At 35.8% G+C, this 24,637-nt stretch overlaps 1 protein-coding gene across 21 annotated transcripts in view; it reads right to left on the bottom strand.

The window, feature by feature from the left end:
- Window positions 1-24,637, bottom strand: part of Synj1 (synaptojanin 1) — an 86,507-nt gene that overhangs the window by 18,513 nt on the left and 43,357 nt on the right. For 7 of the 21 annotated variants that reach the window (XM_003467200.5, XM_023563978.2, XM_003467202.4 and 4 more), the window contains exons 11-23: window positions 23,536-23,688; window positions 21,180-21,336; window positions 18,779-18,802; window positions 15,506-15,697; window positions 14,774-14,858; window positions 9,008-9,148; window positions 8,517-8,709; window positions 8,067-8,225; window positions 6,711-6,867; window positions 6,022-6,139; window positions 5,714-5,929; window positions 2,896-2,974; window positions 1,266-1,428 (exon numbers count right to left, since the gene is read on the bottom strand). In XM_003467200.5, the coding sequence (XP_003467248.1) occupies window positions 1,266-1,428; window positions 2,896-2,974; window positions 5,714-5,929; window positions 6,022-6,139; window positions 6,711-6,867; window positions 8,067-8,225; window positions 8,517-8,709; window positions 9,008-9,148; window positions 14,774-14,858; window positions 15,506-15,697; window positions 18,779-18,802; window positions 21,180-21,336; window positions 23,536-23,688 (1,837 nt within the window). Of the gene's footprint in view, window positions 1-1,265; window positions 1,429-2,895; window positions 2,975-5,713; window positions 5,930-6,021; window positions 6,140-6,710; window positions 6,868-8,066; window positions 8,226-8,516; window positions 8,710-9,007; window positions 9,149-14,773; window positions 14,859-15,505; window positions 15,698-18,778; window positions 18,803-21,179; window positions 21,346-23,535; window positions 23,689-24,637 lie in introns of all 21 variants that reach the window. The other 14 variants (XM_013149744.3, XM_013149746.3, XM_013149747.3 and 11 more) reach the window with 3 other exon arrangements.

The following is a 24,637-nucleotide window of genomic DNA, read 5'->3' as shown; positions in this document are numbered from 1 at the left end:
GTCTCCCTGAACCAACTGTCCTCTTATCCCTTCCCCCTAGTCTTAGCCAAGCTCCTTTACAGAGCTGTTTACAGGCACTCTCTCCATTTCTTCATTTTTCACCTGTAAAATTTCCACTGCTGGCTTCATCACACCTCTGAAATTAATTTGTGATCGTATGTATGTATGGGATCATGGGGACTAAACTCAGGGCCTCTGCACTAAGCTACATACTCAGCCTCCACTTTGTGTCTTGTTTGGTCTTTAATCTTGAGGAAGGGTCTAAGCTGCCAAATTACCTGGGCTTGAACTTGAAATCCTCCAGCCTCACCTTCCTAGTTCTGGAGTAATAGGCAAGTGCCACTACACCCAACTGAGGGTGATCAACAGCTTCCCTTTCTGCTGTTAAATCAGAAAGACAAGCTCCTGTCCTCATTTCTGCTCATCTTTTTGTGGTATCAAATATGGGCTCTACTGCTTCCTTTTTACATTTTCTTTCCTTGATTTTTAATCCACCAAATTCTCAGGCTCTTTGACATTTCTAAGTGTTCCTTTTTATTTTCCTTTCATGGCAGACTTCTGTCTATCCTCAATCTCTGCTCTTCCATCTTTGATCCCTGGATTGTTGGTTTCCCTGCACTCAATTCATTCTCCCAGTTTCTGCATGATCCGACCAAAGTAATAAATGCTCACAGCATCATTTGCCATCAGAGCTACCTGTGTCAGAGGTCTCTCCTGAGCACCAGACCCACAGAGCTGCCAGCTGGACCAAACGACTCCACAGACATGGCCAATCCACCCTACTGTTGGTCCTCTTCCTGCACTGTTTCATTTATTTGCTCACAAACATACTTCTATGATCAACTTACCTATCTTTCAGCCCCTTAGGCCTAAAAATGTGCTTTCTCCTTGAGTTCTTCCTTTCTACCTTCTTTCCCTCAATCTCAGCTTGTATAATTCTTCTGCAACATCCTGTCTAGCTCCCCAATCCTAGTTACATAACTATTACAAGAGCTAGATAGTACCGTTCATTATTGCACTGATGTCATTCGATTGTAATTACCCACATACTTTTGTATAACACCTACTAAGCTATGAGTTCTAGTAGGGCAAGGACCATGATTAGTCAGTTTCCAGCAGCTAGCATGTATGTGGCACATTAATCCAGTTAATGCTGCATGTGTATCCCAAGAAAAAAGAGAAAGATAAATTTGGACACCAAGCCTTCATTGATGGGAGGGAAACTTCCCTAGCACTATAAAAGCAAACAAAATCAACAAACAAACCTTCCATGTCGAAATCTGCTGCAACCTCAGCATCTTCACCAAGCAGGGTAGAGCTTGTCGATGAAGGCAATGTGACACTGATTTTCTCTAAACTCATTTCTTCTTCCAAATTTCTGATCCAGTCTGGACTTTTTAAAGTGATAGTTATAGTTCGGTTCAATAGCTAATTGTTAAAACAGATATAAAATTTCAGTTAGACATTATATTTTTCACAAATACAATTTCTACAAGATCTTGAAAATATTTTAAGGATCTAGGAGTATTTATAGTATAAAAATATAGACTGGAGGGTGAGTGGCAGAGTAGAAAAGGAGGGAAAAAAATAAAACCAACTAAATTACCAAAGAAAACAAAAAAACCACTCCACTGGGAAAAAAAGAGCTGCAGAGAATGTTAAATTGAGAGCTGCTTTTTAATATTTATGTTGTCATGGCATAAAGAAAAGCTTAAGAAACCAAAGCTAAACTTACATTTAAAAATCAGTAAGTTTCATATAGTTAAAATGCAGAAGTGGGACTGGTGATATAGCTCAGTGGCACAACACCTGCTTGACAAGCACAAGGTCCTTACTTTGATTCTCAGCATTAAAAAACCAACCAACAAACAAAAAAATAGTTGTAAAAATATTTATGGCATATATGACACGGAATTAATATCTGTAATATAAAGGGAGCTTCAAAAGACTAAGCCCACAGTGGAGATGGGTGGGGCTGGGTATAAGGTCTTAGATTCTTTACCCAATCTCTCTCTCTCTCTCTCTCTCTCTCTCTCACACACACACACACACACACATGCATGCACGCACACACACACATACACACACACCCCTAGTGAGAGAATACAAGCAACCAATATATAGAAAGACTCAACTTCTAGCAATCAAAATCTAAAAAAGCAGTAATGATGTACTACTCATTTTTCAGATCATCAAAGTAAAAAAAAAAATTCAGTATCAATTAGGATATTAGAGAAAGGTAATCCCAGGTAGAGCATAACTTGACACAACCTTTCTGAAAGGCAATTAGGCAACAACAATCAAAATGTAAACCTCTAGGTCTATATTCTTTGACACAGTGAATTTTTATTTAAAATTTTATCCTAGGGAATAAAATGATAAGCCTAAAAAGTTACATCTGTGTGCCTCAATGTGATGTGTTTATCTATGGTAATGATTTTACCAAGGCTTGAAATGGTAATGTAGACCAAGAATGAAGCCAACAAAATACATTCCTAGTAGTCACAAACAACTTCTTTCCTTGTTTTCTTGTACTATACATATAAGCCAGAATATTTACCCTTAATTAAAAATGTAACACATTTTACGTTACAAATAACAGAAATCAAATTAGGAGGTAAACTCTTTTAGACTATATTAAATGTTTAATATCTCTAGGGAAGCACAAAAGTGCTTATGTGACTGAAAATATATTTACATACTCTTGCTGCCACAAGCCTATAAAAATATAATTTCAGGGCCAGGGTCTCAGCGCAGTAGCCTAGGTGCTTGCCTGGCAAGCACAAGGTTATGAGTTCGATCTCCAGTACAACAAAACACAAAAAACAAAAAACAAACAAACGAAACTCAGACACTTAATTTCAGAATCTTTTAGAATCAACAAATCTACCTTACCTCTTTACCATTTAGGCTCAGAACACTCAAAGCAGAGCTTCCTTCCAAAAATGTAACCCACATTTTATCTTCTACAAACCTTTAAGAAAAACAATTTAGAAAGTAATTAATTCCTTAGCTATAACCCGGCCAATAAACTAGTCCAGTGATCACTGGCTAACAGGAGCCGGGCCTACAGAGGACAGGAAGTAGAGGGGAAAGGAGGGAGGGAAGCAGAGCTGCCGGTGACTGGCGGCTGCAAGGAGGATCTTCCCCATTCTGCATTCCAAGCAGGCTCTCAAATATCACCTACCAGTCAGGGCAGCAGGCCTTCCTCATGGCCTCCTGACCCCTCGTCTAGCACTATGTATTTTCAGCATCTCTCCGACTTTCCTGAGGAGCATTATATTTCATAAAAAAGATGACAGGAAATTGTCAGTGAAAACGAAAACAAAACAAACAAAACCAACAATGATAACAAAAGAAAACCAGGTTGTCTCAAGGAGCCTTAGCTTGTGGTCTTTGTTCTTAATCCTTGATACTTTTTACTCTTCGGTTCTCAAATGGTCATTGTTATGATTTTAAGTTTACAGTTTTGAAATAAGAATCCCCAAAAGGAAACATAAATAAATAAACAGGACATTAGAAGACCTTCTGAAGAGCATGTGCACTGATACGTAATACAGTTATTATGCCAAAAAAGAATAAAACAAAGCTCTTCAGTCTTGTTTACAGAAACAATTCTGCAAGCCGAACCACTCCCAACTGGACTGAGAAAATATATGGCATTCTCTCCCCCTCTCTCCCGACCTCCAGGATTCCAAAGTACTCATTGTAGATCTTACAAGGAATGTGTACACAAGTGCTTCACTCTTTTGAAATCAAGGGGCATGGTATAATTTTTATAATTACTCCAAACATGACCAAGGTAACTGACTCAATGTCCCTGGCACACAGCTATGAAATGCAGGATGCTGTCAGGAACATTTCTCTTGCCTAAATATCATGAAAGCTTCTTCAAATGTTATAATACCCTGTAAGGCTGCACCAGACTCCCCAAATTCAAGACATTATTTGTTCTTTTGACAGTGGTATGAGGCATTTGTAATCCTGGGGCAGCACTAATCTCTTAGCCTTTATGCTCAACCATCAAAGTACCCTTCATACATGTCTAACCATAACAGGGGATTCTGATTCTTACATCCATGGATTTATTTATAGAAACTTTTAGAAGCTGCATTTTTTTCTTACCTTCACTCACTATGGTAAAAATTTCTACATTTTCTCCTCATGTAAGTATCTCAGTGCATCTAAATTTGTACATTTTCAGGGAATCTCCTATTTAAATATAAAGGAGTAGTAGTATGTAGACTTCAGGAACTTCTTCATGGTTGTATTGTTCGAAAGCCAATGGTAATAATCCTATTTTACTGCTTGCAGTAGTTGCTCTTGTTTAATTTCATTGTCTGCTTTTTTCTTACCAGCCTGGTTATTGTAGGGTGTAACAACCAGAATATTCTAGGGGTGCACAGAGCCTACAGTTTTATATTAAAAGCAACACATATTTTCTTACCATTAACTCTAATGATGACAGCATTGTGAGAAAAACTTTTGGCTCCAATTTGGAGTTAGGAGAACCCAAAAGGTCAGAAAAACAGATGGGTCTCTATTTTCAGTCTTCTAACCCTTATACAATTTGGATTCTTCCTAGCTCTGTGCAGTACTTTACATCTGCTATGAAGACATTTATCTACTACTCTGCTGCCCACTCAGTCCATGAGACAGTGTGGGTAGCTTGGCATTTCTGCTCTTGGCAAAGCTTACTGACATCTGTACACTTCAGAGATCTCATTAGGTACTTCCTAGAACCTTAAAATTCTGGATGTTTTGGTTCTCTTTAAAGGTTTAAGGTAGATTATCACCAAAAGATTTTGCAAGAAGTTCACATATAATTTTCTCTCCATTTGCTCCTTTATGCTGTGAAAGCGCCTGAAGCATGTTGACTATGACATTTGCTCTACAGAAACCTCACCATCTTACATCTATGGTGTCACTGTTTAGAGCCTGAGCAAGACATTATGCTGATCTTCCAACTAAATTACAAGAGGAAGCCACAGCTTCAAGTCCTCTGCTCCTCTATGGCACCTACTATAAAGATTTACCTACTAAACATGTATAAAGTATATTTTAAAAGGCAAATATACAATACAAATAATAATACTTCTCTCTCTATGGAACACACACACACACACACACACACACACACACACTATTAAGTCTCTCAAAATTGCTCTTTATGTGGAAGTGAACATTTTTAAAACAAGGAAAGAGGTACCTACTTCTGTAAAAGGCAGATTGGTAAATCAATGAGGAAAACAAGATTAGAATGGATGATTCCTCACAAATCACATTTCTGCTGGTGGGAAATTGAACTTACTTATAATTACTTTAAACAGCAAATATGTTAAATCAAGAGAGGAAAAAGTACCTTTATCTCTCCTTAAAAAAAAACAAAATTATCAATCACAGCTTCATTTTGTTATACACTTTAAAAAATATATTCCACTATATGGGAATTTTGAGAGGTCATTTCTCAAAACTTACACATAGTTTTGTCTTCAATTGTTCATATAAAAGCTTCATTATTCAATTTAAGCTAAGTACAGAATTCAGTTTTAAAGCCTACCAACTCCTTGAATAACACGTACAGTACAATTTTCCTTTGTTTTGGGAACAGAAATCCCTTTCCTCTATTCAAACACTAAACCAGTTAATTTTTAATATAGGACCTATTGTTTATGAATCATGAGCTACTTTAGGATAAATATATTTTGCTTACCTTATGAGTATAACTTCACCAAAATTTGCAAACTGCTGCAGAAGTTCATCAATCAAGGAATCATCAAAAAAAGTATTTTCTTGTAAAGAACTTTTGATTGAGACCAATACGGTACCATCTGGTGGACCCTGAATTGCAATTACTTCTTTGTAAATGTTCTGCCTCTCCTCAGCTTCAACTTCAAATATATCTATATCGATCAGGGCGACCACAGGCCTTAAGGCATAAAGGAAGACAGATGTGTCAGGATGTTTTGAAAAGAATGTATTTCAAACTTTAAGCATGAAAAATACATAGATTGTTTCAACCTATGGTCAGAAGTCTTCAGCTCAGCTCTTCCATAGTGCAGCAAAGTGCCAGGAGTCCACGTGTAGAGGATTTTGCTTTCATCTTGAAAGCTAGCATTTAGAAGATCTAAGTCTTCAGCTGTAATCAGAACAACAGAAAGTGCAGGAGCACATGAGAAGAAAGGATCATGTGCAGCAAAGAGGTTATCTTTCCTCAGCGTCAGTTGTCTGGGGCTGGGATGCTAGATATACAACACGCTTTTAATAGGCAGGCTATACAGACACTTCTTCAAATGACAAAATATCCTGGTAAACAAAATTCTTCACTATTTATTTTTTACTTATTTTATTCCTTACTTAGTAAATATTAAGAGGTCATATTTCTAAGATTAGAGACCTGTGATCAAGTTAGTATCTTATAAATAATTCAACAGTTAAGTGTAGGTCAATATACATGCAAACCACTTTAGTAACTCAAATTAAAAACCAGTTAACATACAATTGAAAATTGCACAAAAAGTTTCCTTGTTCCTTTTTATGTCACTGAAAGATTAAAAAATAATTTTAAAAATCTACCTTATACTTAAATTGTACTATACTCCAGAAAAACATTTTTGAATAAACATCTATTTTCCTACTTGCTACTGTTATCATTCCCTTTTTTTCACAAAATCCTCATTAATTCACTTAAATAAAGTCCATTTCCCAACCTGATCTATCAAAAGGCCACTTTCTTCTTCTCCAGAGAATACGGTCAGTCCATGCAGGGGTGCGACACTTCTCACTGGTGTCATAGTCATCAGAAAACAAATCATATTTATAGGTTGGAGCAAAGGTAACTTTCCCCTCTAGAAATCCTCTAAAAATCTAAAATAAACATACATAAAGTTATTCCAAAATGCATAAAAGTTGTATTTTCAGGCAGTTATTCATTAAACATTATTATGTGCAGAATACTCTGAGTTGAAATTTGGATCCACCTATAAATACTTCCCACTGAATGGAATAAAGAAAGCTTACAAAGACCCTGAAGATATGGCTTTTTTCATGTCACTGTTTGACCTTCATTTACTCGTTCCCACCGGTTTGAACCACTAGTGGTACATGCATGACTATTCTACTGGGCAGCTTGGGTCAGTTCCATGGAGTGGTAAAGCCACTCCATGTATGTACAGTCATGCATGTACAGCCTTGTCATGAACATGAACAAACTATGAAAACATAAATAAGGGAACTCCTTGTCCTTGAGCTATGACAGACATTTGGAACTGTATGGCATTTGAGAAGCTGACAGGTTAAGCGGTACCCAGAGTGTAAGAATTCAAGTCTGATGGTCCCCAGGTATTGTACCAAGTGGCCTACAACCACTCCTACTTAAAATTTATTTTTGAAATAAATTCTAAAATCTTGTGGTCATGAATTGAAACAGTAAGTTACAAAAAGGTAGATGAAATAAGAAACAAAAGAAAAAACAGCAACAAAGGCTGTGTGTGGTGGTGCACACTTATAATCCTAGCACTTGGGAGACTGAGGCAAGGGAACTGGTGCAAGTTCAAGACCAGCCTGGGTTACAAAGTGAGCTCAAGGGCAGCCTGAACTGCATAGCGAGACCCTGTCTCAAAAAGATTAAAAAAAAAAAAAACAAAAAAACCCCCCAAAAAACACCCTCAGCAACAAAGTGTATTGTTCCAGGCAAGATTTAAAACCAAAAGTTGGTAGCCTTGAAAACTAAACTATTACTCCTCTCTCCAGAAAGTATATCCTTCTATTTGAACACAAACCATACAGACACATAATATAACTTTCTTCCTGGTATAAGTTTTCCTTCCCTTCTTTCAGGAAAAGTCTTTATCTGTTTATCTATAGATACATATTTAGATACAAAAGGCTTTCAAGAAATTTTTTTTTTTGTACTAGGATCCACCTCACAACTTGGTGCTTACTAGGCAAGTGTTTAGGCTGCTGAGCTAAATCCCCAACCCCAAGAATTTTTTAAAAAGGAAGGAAAGCATGTTGTATAACTCCAAGTCGCTTTCTGTGTATACTCTTTCCGAGTATGTAAATACCTGTCCAGCATTCTTCTGATTGATAAGCTGATCTCCTGCGATCAGGGAATCCCAATTTTGCTGCCTTATGAGTTCTTTAACTTCTTCATTAGGGAGATCAATTCGATAGTTGAAGTCACCACACCAAAACACATAGTCGTGGGAAAACAACAACCTTCCCTGGAAACAGTGAGATGAAATTTTAAATTTAAAATAGTTTTAAAAAGTGTTTTTACATTGCTTCTTGCCTCAGAGACATGCTTGCCTCCCCAGTGAGGCCTGTTTCTTTAACCTAATAGTAACAACATGTGAAATATCTATGCAGGTGAATAATGGTGATGTTTCCAAGAATGATCTTAAGTTTTCAAAAACCTAATAGAGATTGGGGTAAAGCACATTTCAAAGCTTTATCTTCAAGAATAAAAAGCATTTAAGGAAACAAAATAGAAAAAAAAAGCAGAAGAAGCTTACCATGGGAAAGCTCAGTTTTCGTGCTATTTCTATAAAATCTTCATTTCTCTCTTTGACTTGTGACTGTCCTGCAGCAAAGTGGCTACAGACAAAGCACAGGCTGGTGGTGTGGAAGAGCATTCGGATTGCAACTGCTCCCTTATTTCCAGTTGCACCTCCCATCCCAGTCTTCACAGTGTCAACTGCCACATCCCTGTAAAAAGAGAATGCTAAATGGAGAATTCTAAAATGCTGACATTTCAACAGTTTCATGTGCACAGGAAATTAGAGGACTATACATTATATAATCCCACTGAAACTACATATCACATGGTACTTTGAGCAGAGCCCTTGAAATAGTACAGAGAAAATAATCAGTGATTGGCATCAAAGACACATTTTAACACAAGAACTAAGGATTAAGTGTTTCTCTGAAACAACAAACATTTTAGGCCTTTTTCTTGTTATTTAATGGTAGGAGGTAGCTTTAGGAGACTGTTCTGTGTACTGACCTGATAAAAGGAGCATGCTGTGGTCTGATAAAAACAAACAAACAGACGCCCACCAACTGCTCCGAAGCCAGAAGCACATACTTGTTGTCTCTCGAGATTGTCTTCTGAAGTTCCACAGCCCAGAGCTTCTGATTTGTTGTGCTACCAGAAAATATTAAAGAGGGAATCTTTAAAAAGTTATTATACTTCTATTTACTCAAATTTCTTAAGACTCGGAAATCTTTATGTAGGCTGTTTTGACTGTTTCCTTTAAAAAGAAACACTTCAAAATTAGCCAAAAGAACATCACACTTTAAAAATCTAATTTACAATTCTTTTATAAACAAAAAAAATTAGCCGACTTAGTAAGTGACAATCACAAGGCAAGTAATCTTGAGCTTATACACTTTACTTTTGTGTAAGTATTCATTAGTGTCATAAAGAAGTATGTGCCTCCAGATGACCCCCTCAATTTTTGTTATTTTTCTGAATTACAATTCATGTCTTTTAAAAAATTTAAATATATACACACACACAAATAATTTTAAACCAAACTGACACAGTCAGAGACTACTATATGGACACCAGACAAAAGAACCTTCTGGGTCCTTAAACTATTACTTATCAGAAACATAATTTGTGTTTTCTTTTGGGGCAGTCAGGGACTTACAAGCAGTTTTTGCTAAAAATCGTCAATCTTCTCTCAGGCCTAAAAATGTCCAATAGGTAAGTAAAAGTACAACAAAGTATCTTCACTTTCCTATCTTTTATTACCATAAAACTTTGGGAATAGTTGTTATTCATTTAGAGAAAGTCAACAGAACAAAGTTTATTTGCCCCAGGGTTACTTAGCTTATCTCATCCTTGTTCAAAGCACAGGAGACCATGATAAAAATGACTAAAGCAAATTTCAAAATTCAGAGACATCTGATTACCAGCTTTTAAAATCCAGTTCCAGACCTCACTTTCAGTGCAATGATTGTAAGTATCCAACCACTGATCTAAACAGTTACCTGGGTCCCAGGAAAAACAAAGTCTCATAGGACTGAACCCACTGGCAAACAGAGATGGTCACTTCATGGGAGCAGAATCACCCCTCAAGCAGGGAAAGAAACCAGGACTGAGACAATGATCAACCAGCCCTTGGCTCCCCTCAGCTGACCTTTTGAAGCTGGCCCGCCTTTGTGGTGGGGTGGCCTTTGTGGTGGGGTGGCGGTCCTCATCAGTGTGTCCCTCCAGCTACTACTGAAGCTGGAGTCTTTCCTGGCTTCACTCTTACGTTATAACTAAAGCTTTTATATGTAAATCATACTGTCACACTTAGTTTTTATTTCCATTATCACTAAAACAAGGACCCACACTAAGCCAAAGAAAAAACCATATATGCATTAATGACCTCAACATAATTCACATTCTGCCAATCTTTTTACCATTTTTCCTATTTTTTTGGTAACCCCAGACTATTTTAGATTAAATTGAAGATAAGACACCATTGCCTGTTAGTATTGTGAAAAGTATCTCTAATGTAATGGGATATTTTTACTTTTATGTAACCAAAAAATATCGTAAATTTCTTACTACTGTCTAAGAGTTCATATTTCAATTTTCTGAATTATCTAAAAAAGTCTTCTCAGGAAAAAAGAGACAAAAAGTATACTCTTGTAGCAGATTTGTTTCTTTAAAACAAGGGCAAAACATGATCTACATGACACACTGGTTTTTGAGTCCTTCACCAACCCTCCCAACTACCCTACTTATAGTATTTTTTTTTTTTCTGTTTTTAAAGACACTGGGCTATTGTTCTATAAAATATTGAGCACTCTGAATTTGCCTAATGTGTCTTTATGGTGCCTTCAACTTGTTTCTCTATCCCTCATTATTTCCTTTAAACTGCTTGCTGCAGAAGGTTAAGAAACATGTTCAGTTTTATTTATATGTTTACGGTGGTGAGAATAATGTCCAGGGCGGTGCTGTGCGCTGCTCACCGCACTTCAGCAAGAGGGGAATCATCTCTGCAAGGCTACAGTGGCCAGGTGCTCAGCTGCCGAGTCCTCACTAGGCCTTCTCCTAAAGATTCTGCATCTGCTGATGAACACTGCTCGGCTCATATTTCATTAGGAGGTGCAAAATGTTGATTTTGTAATTTCAACATCCCACAGGCAATTCTTCTGCAATATTGTTCACAAAAGAAAGAAGAAATGCTTCATTCTTTTTCTTTATCTGTGAATTCTCACAGTAAGAATAAGTTCAGAAAATTCCAACTGAGAACAAAATGAAGTCTTTTCCATTGTTCTGGATCACACAAGTGTTCAGGGGTAACTAGAATATGACTTCAGATTCATCTACCTAGTACTAGGCCATATCATCTTCAAACATAGAACCCTCCTGACCATAACCCCACACTACAATATGGATTTGGGAAAGAGAATGATAACAGCATCTTTTACTCAAGTCATCTTCTACATAAACCGTAAACTCAGCATTCCATTTAAAACTGCCAATACTGCCAGCTTTCACAGACTTGGTCTTTCTTATTGTCATTTATTTTCCATAGTACTATTATATACATTGTATAATTTATTTAATATAGTTATTGTTATTGTCTCTTCCAAGTAGAACACAAAGCCCACAAAAGCAGGTCTGTTTGTGGTTGGTTTGTTTTGTGGTGCTGTGGTTGAATCCAAGACCTCATACATGCTAGGCAAGTGCTCCACCACCGAGCTACATTCCCAGACAGACGGCAGGGATTTCTGTCCACCGCAGTCACAGAAGTATATCCTTACTACCAAGAGTACATAATGGAAACTGGCTAAGTAAATAAATAATCTCTACTTTATTAATAGAAAAATTTGATTACATACTACTTAGATGAGCAATTATCCAATCTGTTTGGTATAAGAAGCAATAAGAGTATGTTCTATTTTAAGATCTAAATATTTATTTTCAGAAAAGACACCTGTAGGCCTCAAGACAAAAGATCAAACAAATGTACCCACATCCTAAGGACTGGTATTCTAAAGAGGTCGCTATCACCCTGAGGAACCAGGAGTCACCACCCAATCTCCTACTGCTTGCTACATGATTCGCTTCCTCATTTGTCCCTGATTTAATCAACTTTACCTGAGCAATTAATCTTATTGTTGGACATATTTGTATCCCACCTATGCTTGCCTTGTGAGTTCCCATGTTTTCCTCATCCTGGGCCCAGCTTCCCCTCATTGTTTTATTCTATAAAAGTCCCTAGAAAAGACAGTCTTTGGCAATCCGTTGGGGACACCTTCTGTTTTTCTCCCATACAGACACTTTCTTTCTCCCAATAAATATATTCTGCCAGGGGCTAGAGGTTTAGCTCAGCGGCATAAGTGCCTAGGAAGCAGGGTCGTGAGTTCGATCCCTGGTACCGATAAAAAGGAAAAAGACAATAAATAAACAAATAAATAAATTCTGCTTTTAACCTCAGTTGTTCCTAAAATTCATTCTTCAATTTTAGAGAACACAAACGTGTACCAGACATCTAGTAGGTTGGGAGTTTCACTCCCCTATATCAATATAGCTTCAGAGCAGCTGTTCTCTTTATGTGGTCTGCAGGCAACATCCTTAGAGATTCCCTAAACCAATAGTCAAAACTATTTTCCTAATACTCCTAACACACTGTTGCCTTTTCACTGTGTTGACTGAAATTTTCACTGATGGTACTTTTGTATCATCAGCAATGGCCAAGAGGGTTGATTTCTTTCACTTGAAGCCAGGCACCAAACTGTACTAGATGTTGTCATGTACTTGCAGTAAAAAATGCCACTTTCCTTGATTAAACAGAAAATACTATTAATTTTATCAAACTCAAATCCTGAGCCCTAGCTTTCAATATAGACATGCCTCATCTAACGAGAGTTCTGTTCCTGTGGCTACATCATTAATGAGTCAGTTGCTAAATGAGGAACTATAAATGTACACAGCAAGACTGTTTTAAAACAAAAAGTATACCTATTTAAAAAGGAAGTATTTTAGTGACCTTTCCAAATAATTTCTTCTCTAATTGTGTACCAAAACCCAAAAAATTGTATCTTAACAATTACCTGTAAAATGGAATCTGAAACCACATCAATGAACTTTTTATGCTTTATTTATACTACAGTTCATTAGTCTTTTACTCTTGTATGATTAAGTATCATCTTGTACTGGCTATTTGGAGAAGTTCACTGAGTAGATTACTGATGTAGAAGACTACCTGGGCACCTCTCCTTGAATGCAGAACAATTACTGTATTAGTTACGTCTTTGTTTCCATATACTGGTATGTCCAGAGCTGGCTTTGGTATTTCTTTCTCTCTTCAACTGGATTTAAGCAATGCAAATAAGGCTGAAATATTGATGTGCGATCTTTGGGGTCATTTTGATGTCTCCTATTTCCATGCATAGTGCTCTCTGTAAAAGATCTGAGCACAGCAGAATGGCAGAGCTAGTCAGCTCCATGAATGTCAACTGCGTAGAAGCCTCAAAATAAAAAGGCTATGTGCCCAGGACACAAAAGCTTACATACCAGAAACTGAAGCAACAGCCTCCAAAACAATTCAATTGCTAGCTTAGTTGAATTATGCAGATTGATCCTTCTGCATGTCATTCTCCTTGCATTTTGCAAAGACGCTTTTCTCCTTACCTGGCTAGCTCAATTTACATCCTTGCCGTCACTCATTGTCAAGGCATCCTCTTCTAGACAAGATAATAAATTCCAGGACAGGCCTTGGATCAGGGCCTTTGTCCTCACATCCTCACTTGGATCAGGCTTAGGACCCCTGGGCTGCCCTTAACTTTGAATATGTCTTGGTGTCTTTACTTTCGCCATGGGTTGCATTGGAGATAGTAGATTGGAATTAACTTGCTGGGATTCCAATAACATCTCAGTGGTGTTACAAATGTAACTTTTTGGATAGTTAGGAGTACTAGAAAAAGGATTACAATACCCAATATCTGGGATTACAATACCCTGACTTACGCAGACCTTCCAGATTTTAACACATTTTGTTATATAATACCAAGCATCATATTGGTTATTACAGTATCCCAAGTAGACTTGAACTCACCAGGCTGACTTTTTTTGGTACCAGGGATTGAACTGATGACCTCAAGCTTTGCCAGGTAGGCGCTTGTGCTGCTGACCTAAACCCCCACCCAGGATGGCTTTTAACTCATGGTGATCCTCCTGCCTAAGTCACCTTGAATACTGAGATTATAGGTATGTGCCACCATGCCTGGCTACTACTGCTATCTTTAAATAAATCTTTAAAAATTTTCAATTTAAATTCTAACACAGTAAATATCAAGAGATATAGCACTAACAAAAGTTATTTGACATTCTCAGTATTTTTAATAAGATATCTTCAGATCAAAATACTTTTTTTTTTTTTGAGACGGGTCTCGCTATGCAGTTCAGGCTGGCCTTGAGCTCACTTTGTAACCCAGGCTGGTCTCCAACTCGCAACAATCCTCCCACCTCAGCCTCCTAAGTGCTGGGATTACAGGTGTGAGCCACCACGCCTGGCTCAGACCAAAATACTTAAGAATTGCTATTTTACAGTTCAAAAAGCACCTTTTCATATATCATCTCTACCTTTATAACAATGTCTTAGTTACTATCCCCCATGTTCTTCTTTTATTTTTTTGGTACTGGAAATCAAACTCATGACCTCACACTTGCCAGGCAGGCACTTATGGCACTGAGCTAAATCCCCGGCCACCCCCCATGTTCTTCAATATGAAAATTTTCCAGTGTTGTTGTCTGGCAGCTTACCTTGCATTCACAATGTTCCCAGCATTCAACTCTACCATTTCTTCAAAACCAATTGCAAATATATCAGTTGGTTTACTTCTTTGATCTACAATTAAACACCCAGGAAATAATTTTAAATATAGCCTTAAATGATAACACCACCTTATATGACACAACAAATCTCATAAAAATGAATTTTTTATTGAGATTAGCCAAATATACATTAAAGGCAATATGTCATGAGTTAACATTAAAATTTCTTAAATTTGCTTAAGATCGTCATCCTTGGAGATCCTTAGGTACTAGAAATCATTTTGAAACAGTTCTTGCTACAGTTTGGACCACATGCAGCTGAGAACAAGTCATTTCTTAAAAGCTAAAATCAAAACTGGAGAGGTAAAGGAATTATTTAAAACAGGCACAAGGAATAAAATGGCTAAGAAACTGTCTCAACCTGGAGATAACAGTTGGGAGGGACTTTTCACATTCAATTTTAAAGACCACAATCTTGATCTTTTGAAAACCATCACTGTGTTCCAAATAGAAAAAAATGGTCTAGAAATTAAAGAGGTAAAACCTTACCTGATTCAGTCTCTGAACATACTGACCTATGAATGTACTGGTCTTCAAATTTATAGAAGAATTCAATGTTTGTTGTATGAATTAATGCATATTGTGATGTGCTACTTTTATTTTCTAGATCAATAAACCACAGTCAGGATTGTAATTAGCCATGTATGATAAAAAGCCGACCTTGGAAGTCTTGGATGCCAGCTAACTTGGGTGCATCAAGAAGCCAGTCAGTGAGCGTTTGGTTCTTAAAAGCAATGCTGCGAAACTGCTTCCCGCCATTCACGTTCCAGGTCCCAACACACACTCGGATCTTCTTCGGCTTTGAATACTTGTAGAAGTTCTCACACATGCTCTTCAACACTTTTGAAGATGCTAATCAAAACAAGACACAACAAAATTTTAGCTGCATTAAAGCACTTATGAAAATGGATGTTCCTAACTGAGACATGATGCCTGGGAAGTACAGTTACCATCACAAGCACAAACAGGGCTACACGCACAGGCAGACCTTGGCTGCAAAGCCAGCAGGCGGCAATTAACTGACACTTGAAAAAAATCAATACAATATAATACCCAAAGTTTAAAGAAAGAGTATTACAGAATTACCATAGCAATGTAAAACATGCAGAGCAAAGAGCTTTGCAATGAAATAGTACTCTGCTTCATCATGGACAAAGCCTAAGAACTGCACATTTTCAGTCATAGAGCTAACTGACTTCCCTACAACTTGCATTAAGCTGATAAAAAGGATAAAGTGTCCCCCAGATGAAAACATTTAGTAATATTTACATTTAAGATTCCAGCTATTGATTAAGTAGCTTGAGGAAGAATGGCTCCCTGACAAAAACAGACAATGAGATGTCTAAAAATGGTGACAATTCTAAATGCTTGTCATCTCACTCAGAATAAGTCAAAATTCTGAATAACAGTCTACCCCCATCTTTGACCCTGCCTGCTCTCCCTGCTGTTCCAAAAGCAATACCAGGCTTGCTGCTACCACAGGGCCTTTGCACTGGCTGTCCCACCACCTGGAGCACTCCACCTTACCTCCTTTAAGTCTTCATTTTTTGGGGATCATTCCTGACTACCTTATTTGAAAATGTACCCCACTCCTAACTCCCATTAGTCTCTTCTCACCTCTCTTTCCTTATAGCATTTATATTTACAAAGTATGCATAGGCTAAGCATCTCTAATCTGAAAATCTGAAATCTGAAAAATTGTCAGCACCAACATATGATGGCCAAAAAGTTTAGGATATTGGACCATTTTGAATGTCAGATAAGGGATGCTCAATAAGTCAAATTCATGGAAATGTCCAAAATTCAAAAAACCTCTGAAATCGGACTCAATTCTGGTCCCAAATATTTCACATAAGAGATATCCAAACTGTGTTTTATTTATTTTTTCTGTAACTCTCTCCCTTTTGACAACTCCAGGACAGTAGAAATGTTGGTTGGGTTTGTTAATTGCAATATTGCTAGCAATAAAAAGAGTGGTCTAAAGTGAACATTCTATACATAATTGTTAAATGGATAAACATTCAACACAATTTGAGTCTTTGGTGTCTCTCTTGCATATATGTTGTCTACTACGTATCTCTTTCTTCTTCTAAACCATACTCTACACTGGCACTTACAGTGGGGCGAACTTTAACAGGACCTCAAACTTAAACCACAGCATTTGTATTGAAATGGCAATTAACTGGTAAGAAGAAAAAGAAATCAAATCTACTTTCATTTTTTGCCATATAAACTTAGTTTACTTTGATGCTTTTATTATTTTATGATACTAACCAATAGCAGTCTCCTGAGGAAATGAGAGCAGAAAAGTAACACTTTAGTATTATTATGAATGCAGTGTTGACCTGTGGACTCCCAAAAAGAACTGGTGGATTCTAGGAGAACTTATGCAGATTTCTCAGTGCTTACTATTAGATTATTTGCAGAGGATGAGGGTGGTAATAAACATAGACTATTAAACAGATTATTCTTGCCTGTTGGACTAATTGAAAGCTGATTGTAACCAGATAAAAATCATCTTCTGTTACTATGGTTTATCACTAGTCTTTATAATTAAAGTCACTCATAATGTTAATACGATGAAAACAGCTTTTATACTTTGTTCTACGTGAAGATACAAGTTCTATGATTAAACAGCTTAAAATATTTGGTAGGATAGTAACCAACATAGTCAACAAAAAAAGGTGGCCTGACTGTATGAATTAATAAAGTCAAATGGGTTTTTAAGTGGAATAAAAGTTATATATATATATATATATATATATATATATAAATATTTCTATATAAACATTTCTATTCTATTCTTAACTTGTAGAACCTTTATGTGCTCAAAGACACTAGTCTGTGCTTAAACGGATGTCCATCTCTACATACTGTATCATTTTGGGGAATGGTGTTCATTACATAACACAAGAGCATAGCCAAATGCTTCCTTTCCCACTCTTCTAAGACAAATATGTGTACTGACAGCCTCCCAAAAGATTCAGAACAATAACTAGGCAAACAAATCATAAATGATACTAAATTTTAAGAAGGGGAAGAAAAGATGTCATTTTCAGATAAACTTTTGTCAAGGTTTATTCCTTTAGTCACAAATTCATCTTTAAAGACAAAATCATAAACCTTGTCCAGAGAATAAAGAGGTGAGATTCCTATCAATAAGTAGCCAAGATATACAGTAATCCTTTTTTAAAAGAAACTTGGGGCACTATGAGGTAGCATCTAGGAACTTCTGCAAGCTAGGCAAGAGCTCTACCACTGAGCTATTTCCTCAGCCCTTCTTATTCTGAGACAGAGTCTTGCTAAGTTGCCAGACTAGCTTTGAACCTGCAGTCCTCCTGCTTCAGCCTGCTGAGTAGCTATAACTACAACTGTGTGCTACCACTTCCCAGCAACTTTTATGTGTTACACATTTGACATTTCTGACTTTGTTAGTCACCTATGAGCTTTTTAAAATGAAAAGATTTCAGATCATATTTTAGTGGAGGTTTGTGGTTCCAGAAAATGTCATCCACAAAATAACAAAATGAGACAAAGCTTTCTTATATATTGTACATAAGAAACTAGTCATATATAGCATAGATATACTCTGAAATTAATTTACTTGGGTTTTTTCCAGTAGCTAATTAAGTTACAAAATTAGTAATGTTTGTTCAAAGAAATACAAAAGTGAAATGAAAACTAGCTGAGTTTTTAACCTGTGATTAAGCCTTTGACACAAGAACATAAAGAGCACTGTGTATCTCCTTCTCAATGAAATACTTAAGTTTTACAAACTTAGGATGTTTTTCTCAGAATAACAAATATTAATTAACTTGTTAGATTGAAGACAAACTGAAAAAGTTGCCAGTTATACCTTTTTATTTATATACAATATCAACATTAGAAAATAAATAAATTTTTTTACTTATAGATCGATTTTCTATACTGTACCTGACTGTAAGGTCTGTTCAGAAACTATGGATGCATCAAGAAGAAAACAAAGAATCATTAGTAAGACAAGCTACAGTTAAAATCTAGAATGTTATGATAAAACATTTTGAGATGACTCACTTTTTCTTTTAAATCAATTTGATGCTTGGCTTTTTTTCTGATGGCTATAGGACACCAAGGATTACAAATGACAATAAGTGATACAAACCCTCTGTATCCCAGGAAATTGGACAGCGACTCAGTTTCACAGTCAGGAGTCCCTGCACCTGCTCTTTTGTTAACTGCTCCTGTGTCTGTGCATTTACGGGCATATACGTGTGAGTAAGAAAATGATTATGAAAACCAAGGCAGTTAAAAGATACTGAAGATATGGATGATACTGTCATAATACATACTTTTATCTCTTTCTCTGGGACTCACTAATTGGTAAGTACCATCAGTTCAGCTATAACAAAACATACACATTCAAAAACCATCATCATGCACTATGCAAATTTGCGCAAATTCCCATAGCCATGAGACTAATAGGAGAAATGGGGTTGGGACGTCATGTTCAAAATCTTCCATAGTGACACATCAAAGATAGGAACCTAATAAAGCAACACAGAATTATGCATCTTATAGCTTACATGGTTACAAAGGCATGAATACTACAATAAACAATGTACTTCATCTTGAAAAAAGTATCAAGTCTGCTTGTAGAATGGCCACAGCAGGGAATAATAACTGTGAGTAATGAATGATGTCAGAAAACTTTATCAGAAAACAAATGGGAGAGTGAAATGTCAAATGTGGATGGGTATGACTCGTAACACGTGCTACACCAGGGTAGGGAAGATGTGTAAGGTGTATATATATGTGTATGAGCATTTTATATATTTGCACCCATGTTAGTTCTGTTGGGTACAGTGTTTTGCATATAGCTAATGTAAATGTAGCAAAATCAAGTATAAGCTCATGCAAAACTGGCATTATGCTCAATCATCCCCTAACATATCAACCATGCTGGAATAAATTAAACCCTCAGAACAAGCGTTATAACAGAACTGACTGTACTTTTTTAAATTTGAAGGCACATTTTACAAATTTTATATGTAGCAAAATGTGCAGGAAACTAAAAAAACTGATGTTTAACTTTGGGAATTATGTAAGTACTTTGCTTCTCTTCTTTCCTTCAACCACTTACTTTCAATTGTTGCTTATTAAAGCCTCCACATCAAAGTAGGCACAGGTGGAAAGAGGTGACAAAACACAAATCAATCAGTCTCTGCTTTTGGAAGCCAGAAAGCAAGCCTGAAGTTGAAAAGAGTACTAAGACTAGATTTTTTATTTTTGAGTCTGATATAGGTCTCAGTTCCTCAGCCTACTTACAGATCCCTGAGGAGCTGGCTGTAATTAATTACCTTTGGGGAGTCCATGATCACCTATTTGGCCAAATAATTAACCAAGAAGAAACCACATGATATAGGAACAATTTTCCTCTATTTGAAAAAAAGGAATATAAGATGGCTTGATTTGGCATAATCAGGAAAAAAAAAGTTCATAATCCTACAAAGTTAAAATGGGAAAAAACACAACTACAGAAGTCTAATTTATTTTTTTCAACTGTACCTTAATGAAGCTGGGAGGAAAAAAGGAACTCTAACCTACTATGTCTATAATAAATGTGGAGTTTTCTCAAATACTACTTTTATGTGCTCACTGACATGAGAAGCCCAAATCGTTTTGATCTGAGTAAGATGTACCAGGGAAGGTAAAAAACTATCTTGAAAATTATGCACTTACTTCAGGTATTAAAATTAGTAAGAGTGGCGAGTAACCAATAATAGGCACTGTCTTAAATTACTAATTAATATGATTTAATATTTAAAACAAGAATTAAAAGTTACAGAAACATGTGGGATGATTTTTAGAAAAATAACCAATATGGATACTGGTTTTTATCAATAAACAATTTTTATATAACAAGATTAATGGATACTCTACTGTAAATGCCAGTTGAATATTCTATGAAATCGTGACTATAAAGTTAGTAATACTTCAGACTATTCCCAATCATAATTTATAGAAGAAAATATTTAGCCAGTTTGATATATTTTATTTTATTTTTTTTTTTTTTGTCTTTTTCATTTTTATCGGTACCAGGGATCGAACTCACGACTGCCTGCTTCCAAGGCAGGCGCTTATGCCGCTGAGCTAAATCCCCAGCCCCTTATGATATATTTTAAAAGAAACAAACTTCCATTTTAAAAAATCACCTTTACAGACATTTCTTTTAAAACTATTTTAATCAACTGCAATCTAAAAATTACTTATAAATAAGTTTACATGTACCTCTTAGACTTTTAAAGGATCACAAATAACAAAAAAGTAAATAAAGTAAAATGCAAAGTATGCATACCACGCAAGCTCCCCGTAGTTAAAAGTGCTCGAGCTTTGTCAGCTAAGTCACTATTGAGAGTGTTTCCCAGTAGCAGGACATCAATGGCCTCTTGCTTGGAGCTGTCAAAGAAGTTATTCTGAATTGTTCTCGTAACGGAACGAGCACCATCTTTTAACTTTCCACCCTGTTGAGAGACAAAGGAGGATGAGTTTTTACTTCAATCATTGTTGATCATATAACTTTAAATTGGTTTTATATGATTTTAGTGTAAAAGGGACCTAATCATTATATTTTAAATTTATAACCCATATTAAAAGGCCTCAAGATGTCACTGTTTCCTTTCCCATTCTGGATACTAGTTCTGCACAAAGAAATGAAAAAGCTATGCATTACAAGCTTAGCGTTATATCTATTTAGAGCAGTACATGTTAAGTTGTGTTACAAAGAAAACAAACAGAAATGCCCTTATTTAAAACAAAAACATTCCTCTTACATTGTTACTTTTAGAAGTGGAGATGGAAAGGGTGAAGACAGATAGAGAGGAAGGATGATCTATGGAGGTTATAGGATCCTATAAAAGCTTTGAATTACTTTGACAGTAGAAAAATAAAACTGCTCCGAAGTAACTGATACTAGCTAAAACTAAAGCTTAATCTAGGGTTGAGGGTCTAAAGAGAAATTTACAATTACAGTTCATAAATATTACATGCCAGCTCAGTTTGTATACTGTCACTGTGCTGTCTATTCAACTAATAAATATCAAACATCACAATGAGAGTTAATTATAACTTTCAATGAACACAAATTTTACTTAGGCATATTGATTATTATAGAAATTTATTTTGATCTTAAAATTTTTGAATACCAAAAATTATTTTTTAAAAAAATCTCATCTTTTAGAAAATAATTCAGTTTGCAATATGTATTTATCCCCTAAAGTACTAATAGCATTTAGACATTTCAGAATAAAAAGCCACTTTTCTTAAATGCCACTAAATTAATGCCATTATATTTAATCAGCTATTTAAATCTTGCATTAAACATTCTTTCCCTTCCATATGATAACATACACAAATTATTGAAAAAACACTCACCATTCACATTATCGGGCAATTAATCAAAAGGAACCCAGAGAAAGGAAAAAGAAAGCAGTTCAGATGTTAGATTTTAGCTCAATGCAGACTAGTATATTTAATAAAGATTTTATACATTATAAGTAAAAGATCACTGAAAATATATGTAACCTTTGTACATATATTATCTTAGTCACATAAACAGAAGAGCAGATAAAAAATGTTTTTAAGCAACAGTGGTAGAGGATAACTTTTTAATAGTGAGATTTATATTCTCTATCTAAAAGGAATAAATGAGAGTTTAACAGTTTAAGAAGTAAATATTGGTAAAGCCAGCAGAAATTACTCCTAAGAGCTGAGCAGGAGGAACTCTAGGTAAGGGCAATACTTATGGGCAGAGGAGTGGCATTTTATGAGATGCAGAGGAAAGGGAAGATCTGGGATGTGAAAGAAGATTTGGAGATGACAAATGTTATTTACAGAATTTCAGCAGCTGTATTAAAGCTGATGAAAATTATACAAGCAGTAAATATTCTCACTTCTCTTCCTGAAATATTTGAGGGAGTATATAGATTTAGAATGTTAATAAATCAAGATTAAAATCTCTTAAAAAGTATAACAATATTTATGTATAAAAATAGTGAAAAATATCCCAAGTACAATTCTAAAACACCACAGTAACAGTCAACAGTCAAGACTACAAAAGAAAGTAGTCTATAGATAATACTAGCAATCACAAAGTAATGAGACTCAACATTGTAATTAGGTTCATATCTCACATGCTCTTGGCTCATTCCTTCTCAGCTTCATTCTTTGGTCAAAGTAAAAGAATAAAAACTCAACCATTATGCCCTAGCAAAGTTGAGCTCATAGTAGGTATTATATAAATTTGCAATAGACTTATTTGTTCATCTAGCATACTTCTATTAAATAACATGAACTGTGTCTAATGCAGTAGAAACAAAACCAAGTGAGACAGGACACTTTATTAAGAGGACTGTTATTGAAATAATATTTATAAATAATATCAAGATTCTAAAAAGTAAAACAGAAAAACAAGAAAACTCTAAAAAATAAGCAAAACACAATGGCTTATCAATAAATGACTAACTATGTCATATAAATCTATCCCCCCAAACTTAAGGAAGTATCTACATTTAATTTTCAGTACCAAAGAGGGCAAAAAGTATGATAAAATAGAATTCTAAAATAGATTCATCAACTTAAAAAAGGTCACTTAAAAGCTTTGCTGAGAAAGGAGGAAGACGATCTTTGGCAATGTGTAACAGATCTGGATCTACCTTAGCTTTCCCTTCAAGGGCTCCAGTGCCTGCATATATCTTACTGATCGAGTCGCCATTCACAGACCACATGGACCGAAAAACTTCCTGAAAGCGAGTCACCAACTGAGGTTTTTCAGCCAAGCCAAGTGCCTCCAACTGTTTAGCTAGCATCTAAAATAGCAAACATGAAAATTTTACAAATGTAATGATATATTAACCAAATATAACTAGTAGAATAAAAAACTTACATTTCCAGGACTATGTCAGACTGGATTTTGAAAACAGTAACATTTTAATAGGCTAATTGTATTATTTTTCTATCACCGCAATTTTCCTTCTTTCTTTTTGGTGCTGGGGATCAAACTCACAAACTTGTGCTTGCCAGGCAGGCACTTATGCCACTGAGCTAAATCCCCAGCCCAATCATTCCAATTTTTAAAGTAACATTGATGAAAATGACAAGTAATTTAACATTCCCTTATATCAGAGAACTTCTGGTTAAATGGTAAGATTAATTTTAAAGTGTCGCTATCAATCAGACTAGTTTCCCTTGCTCACCTACATGACTTAATTAATAGTTTGCCTTTCAACCAAGAAAAATATACCTAAATATACAGTTTCTTTAACTTTTGGATTTGATTCTGTAGGTTTGAGTAGTTAAGGTCAAGAGACAATGAGGCAAAAACGAGTTGTATTAAAATAAAGAAAATACATTATATTCTGACTACAGAGTCATGATAGCTCTTTTACATATAGAATCTCATCGATAATGTGTATCAAGGAGAACCAGAAGGAACCCAGCCCATAAGAGACTGAGAGACTTTTGGGCCACAATTCCTTCATCCCAACCATGAGTGTTCAGAAAAACTACCCATCTTCACTTCATGTGACCTTGAAATCTGGCACAAAGAAGATATAATTGGTATCAAGTCTGTTTCTCTAATAATACCTACCCCTTGCATTTTTACTTAACTCTTTTCTGTTTAATTTTTAAACTTTAGCTGTTAAGTAAGATTATTCATAATTATAAAATAATAGTAACCGAACAGGCTCATTTTATTTAGCTTACACCACAGCTGTTCTTTTGTCAGTAAGCAGAATAAAACAAAATAAGCTCCCA

Source organism: Cavia porcellus, unplaced genomic scaffold (assembly GCF_034190915.1).
Source record: "Cavia porcellus strain 051 isolate PalLab524CR breed Dunkin Hartley unplaced genomic scaffold, mCavPor4.1 scaffold_7, whole genome shotgun sequence".
NCBI classification, from domain to species: Eukaryota; Metazoa; Chordata; class Mammalia; order Rodentia; family Caviidae; genus Cavia; species Cavia porcellus.
Note: the sequence above shows the minus strand (reverse complement) of the source record. Positions and strands in the feature narration are given on the sequence as shown.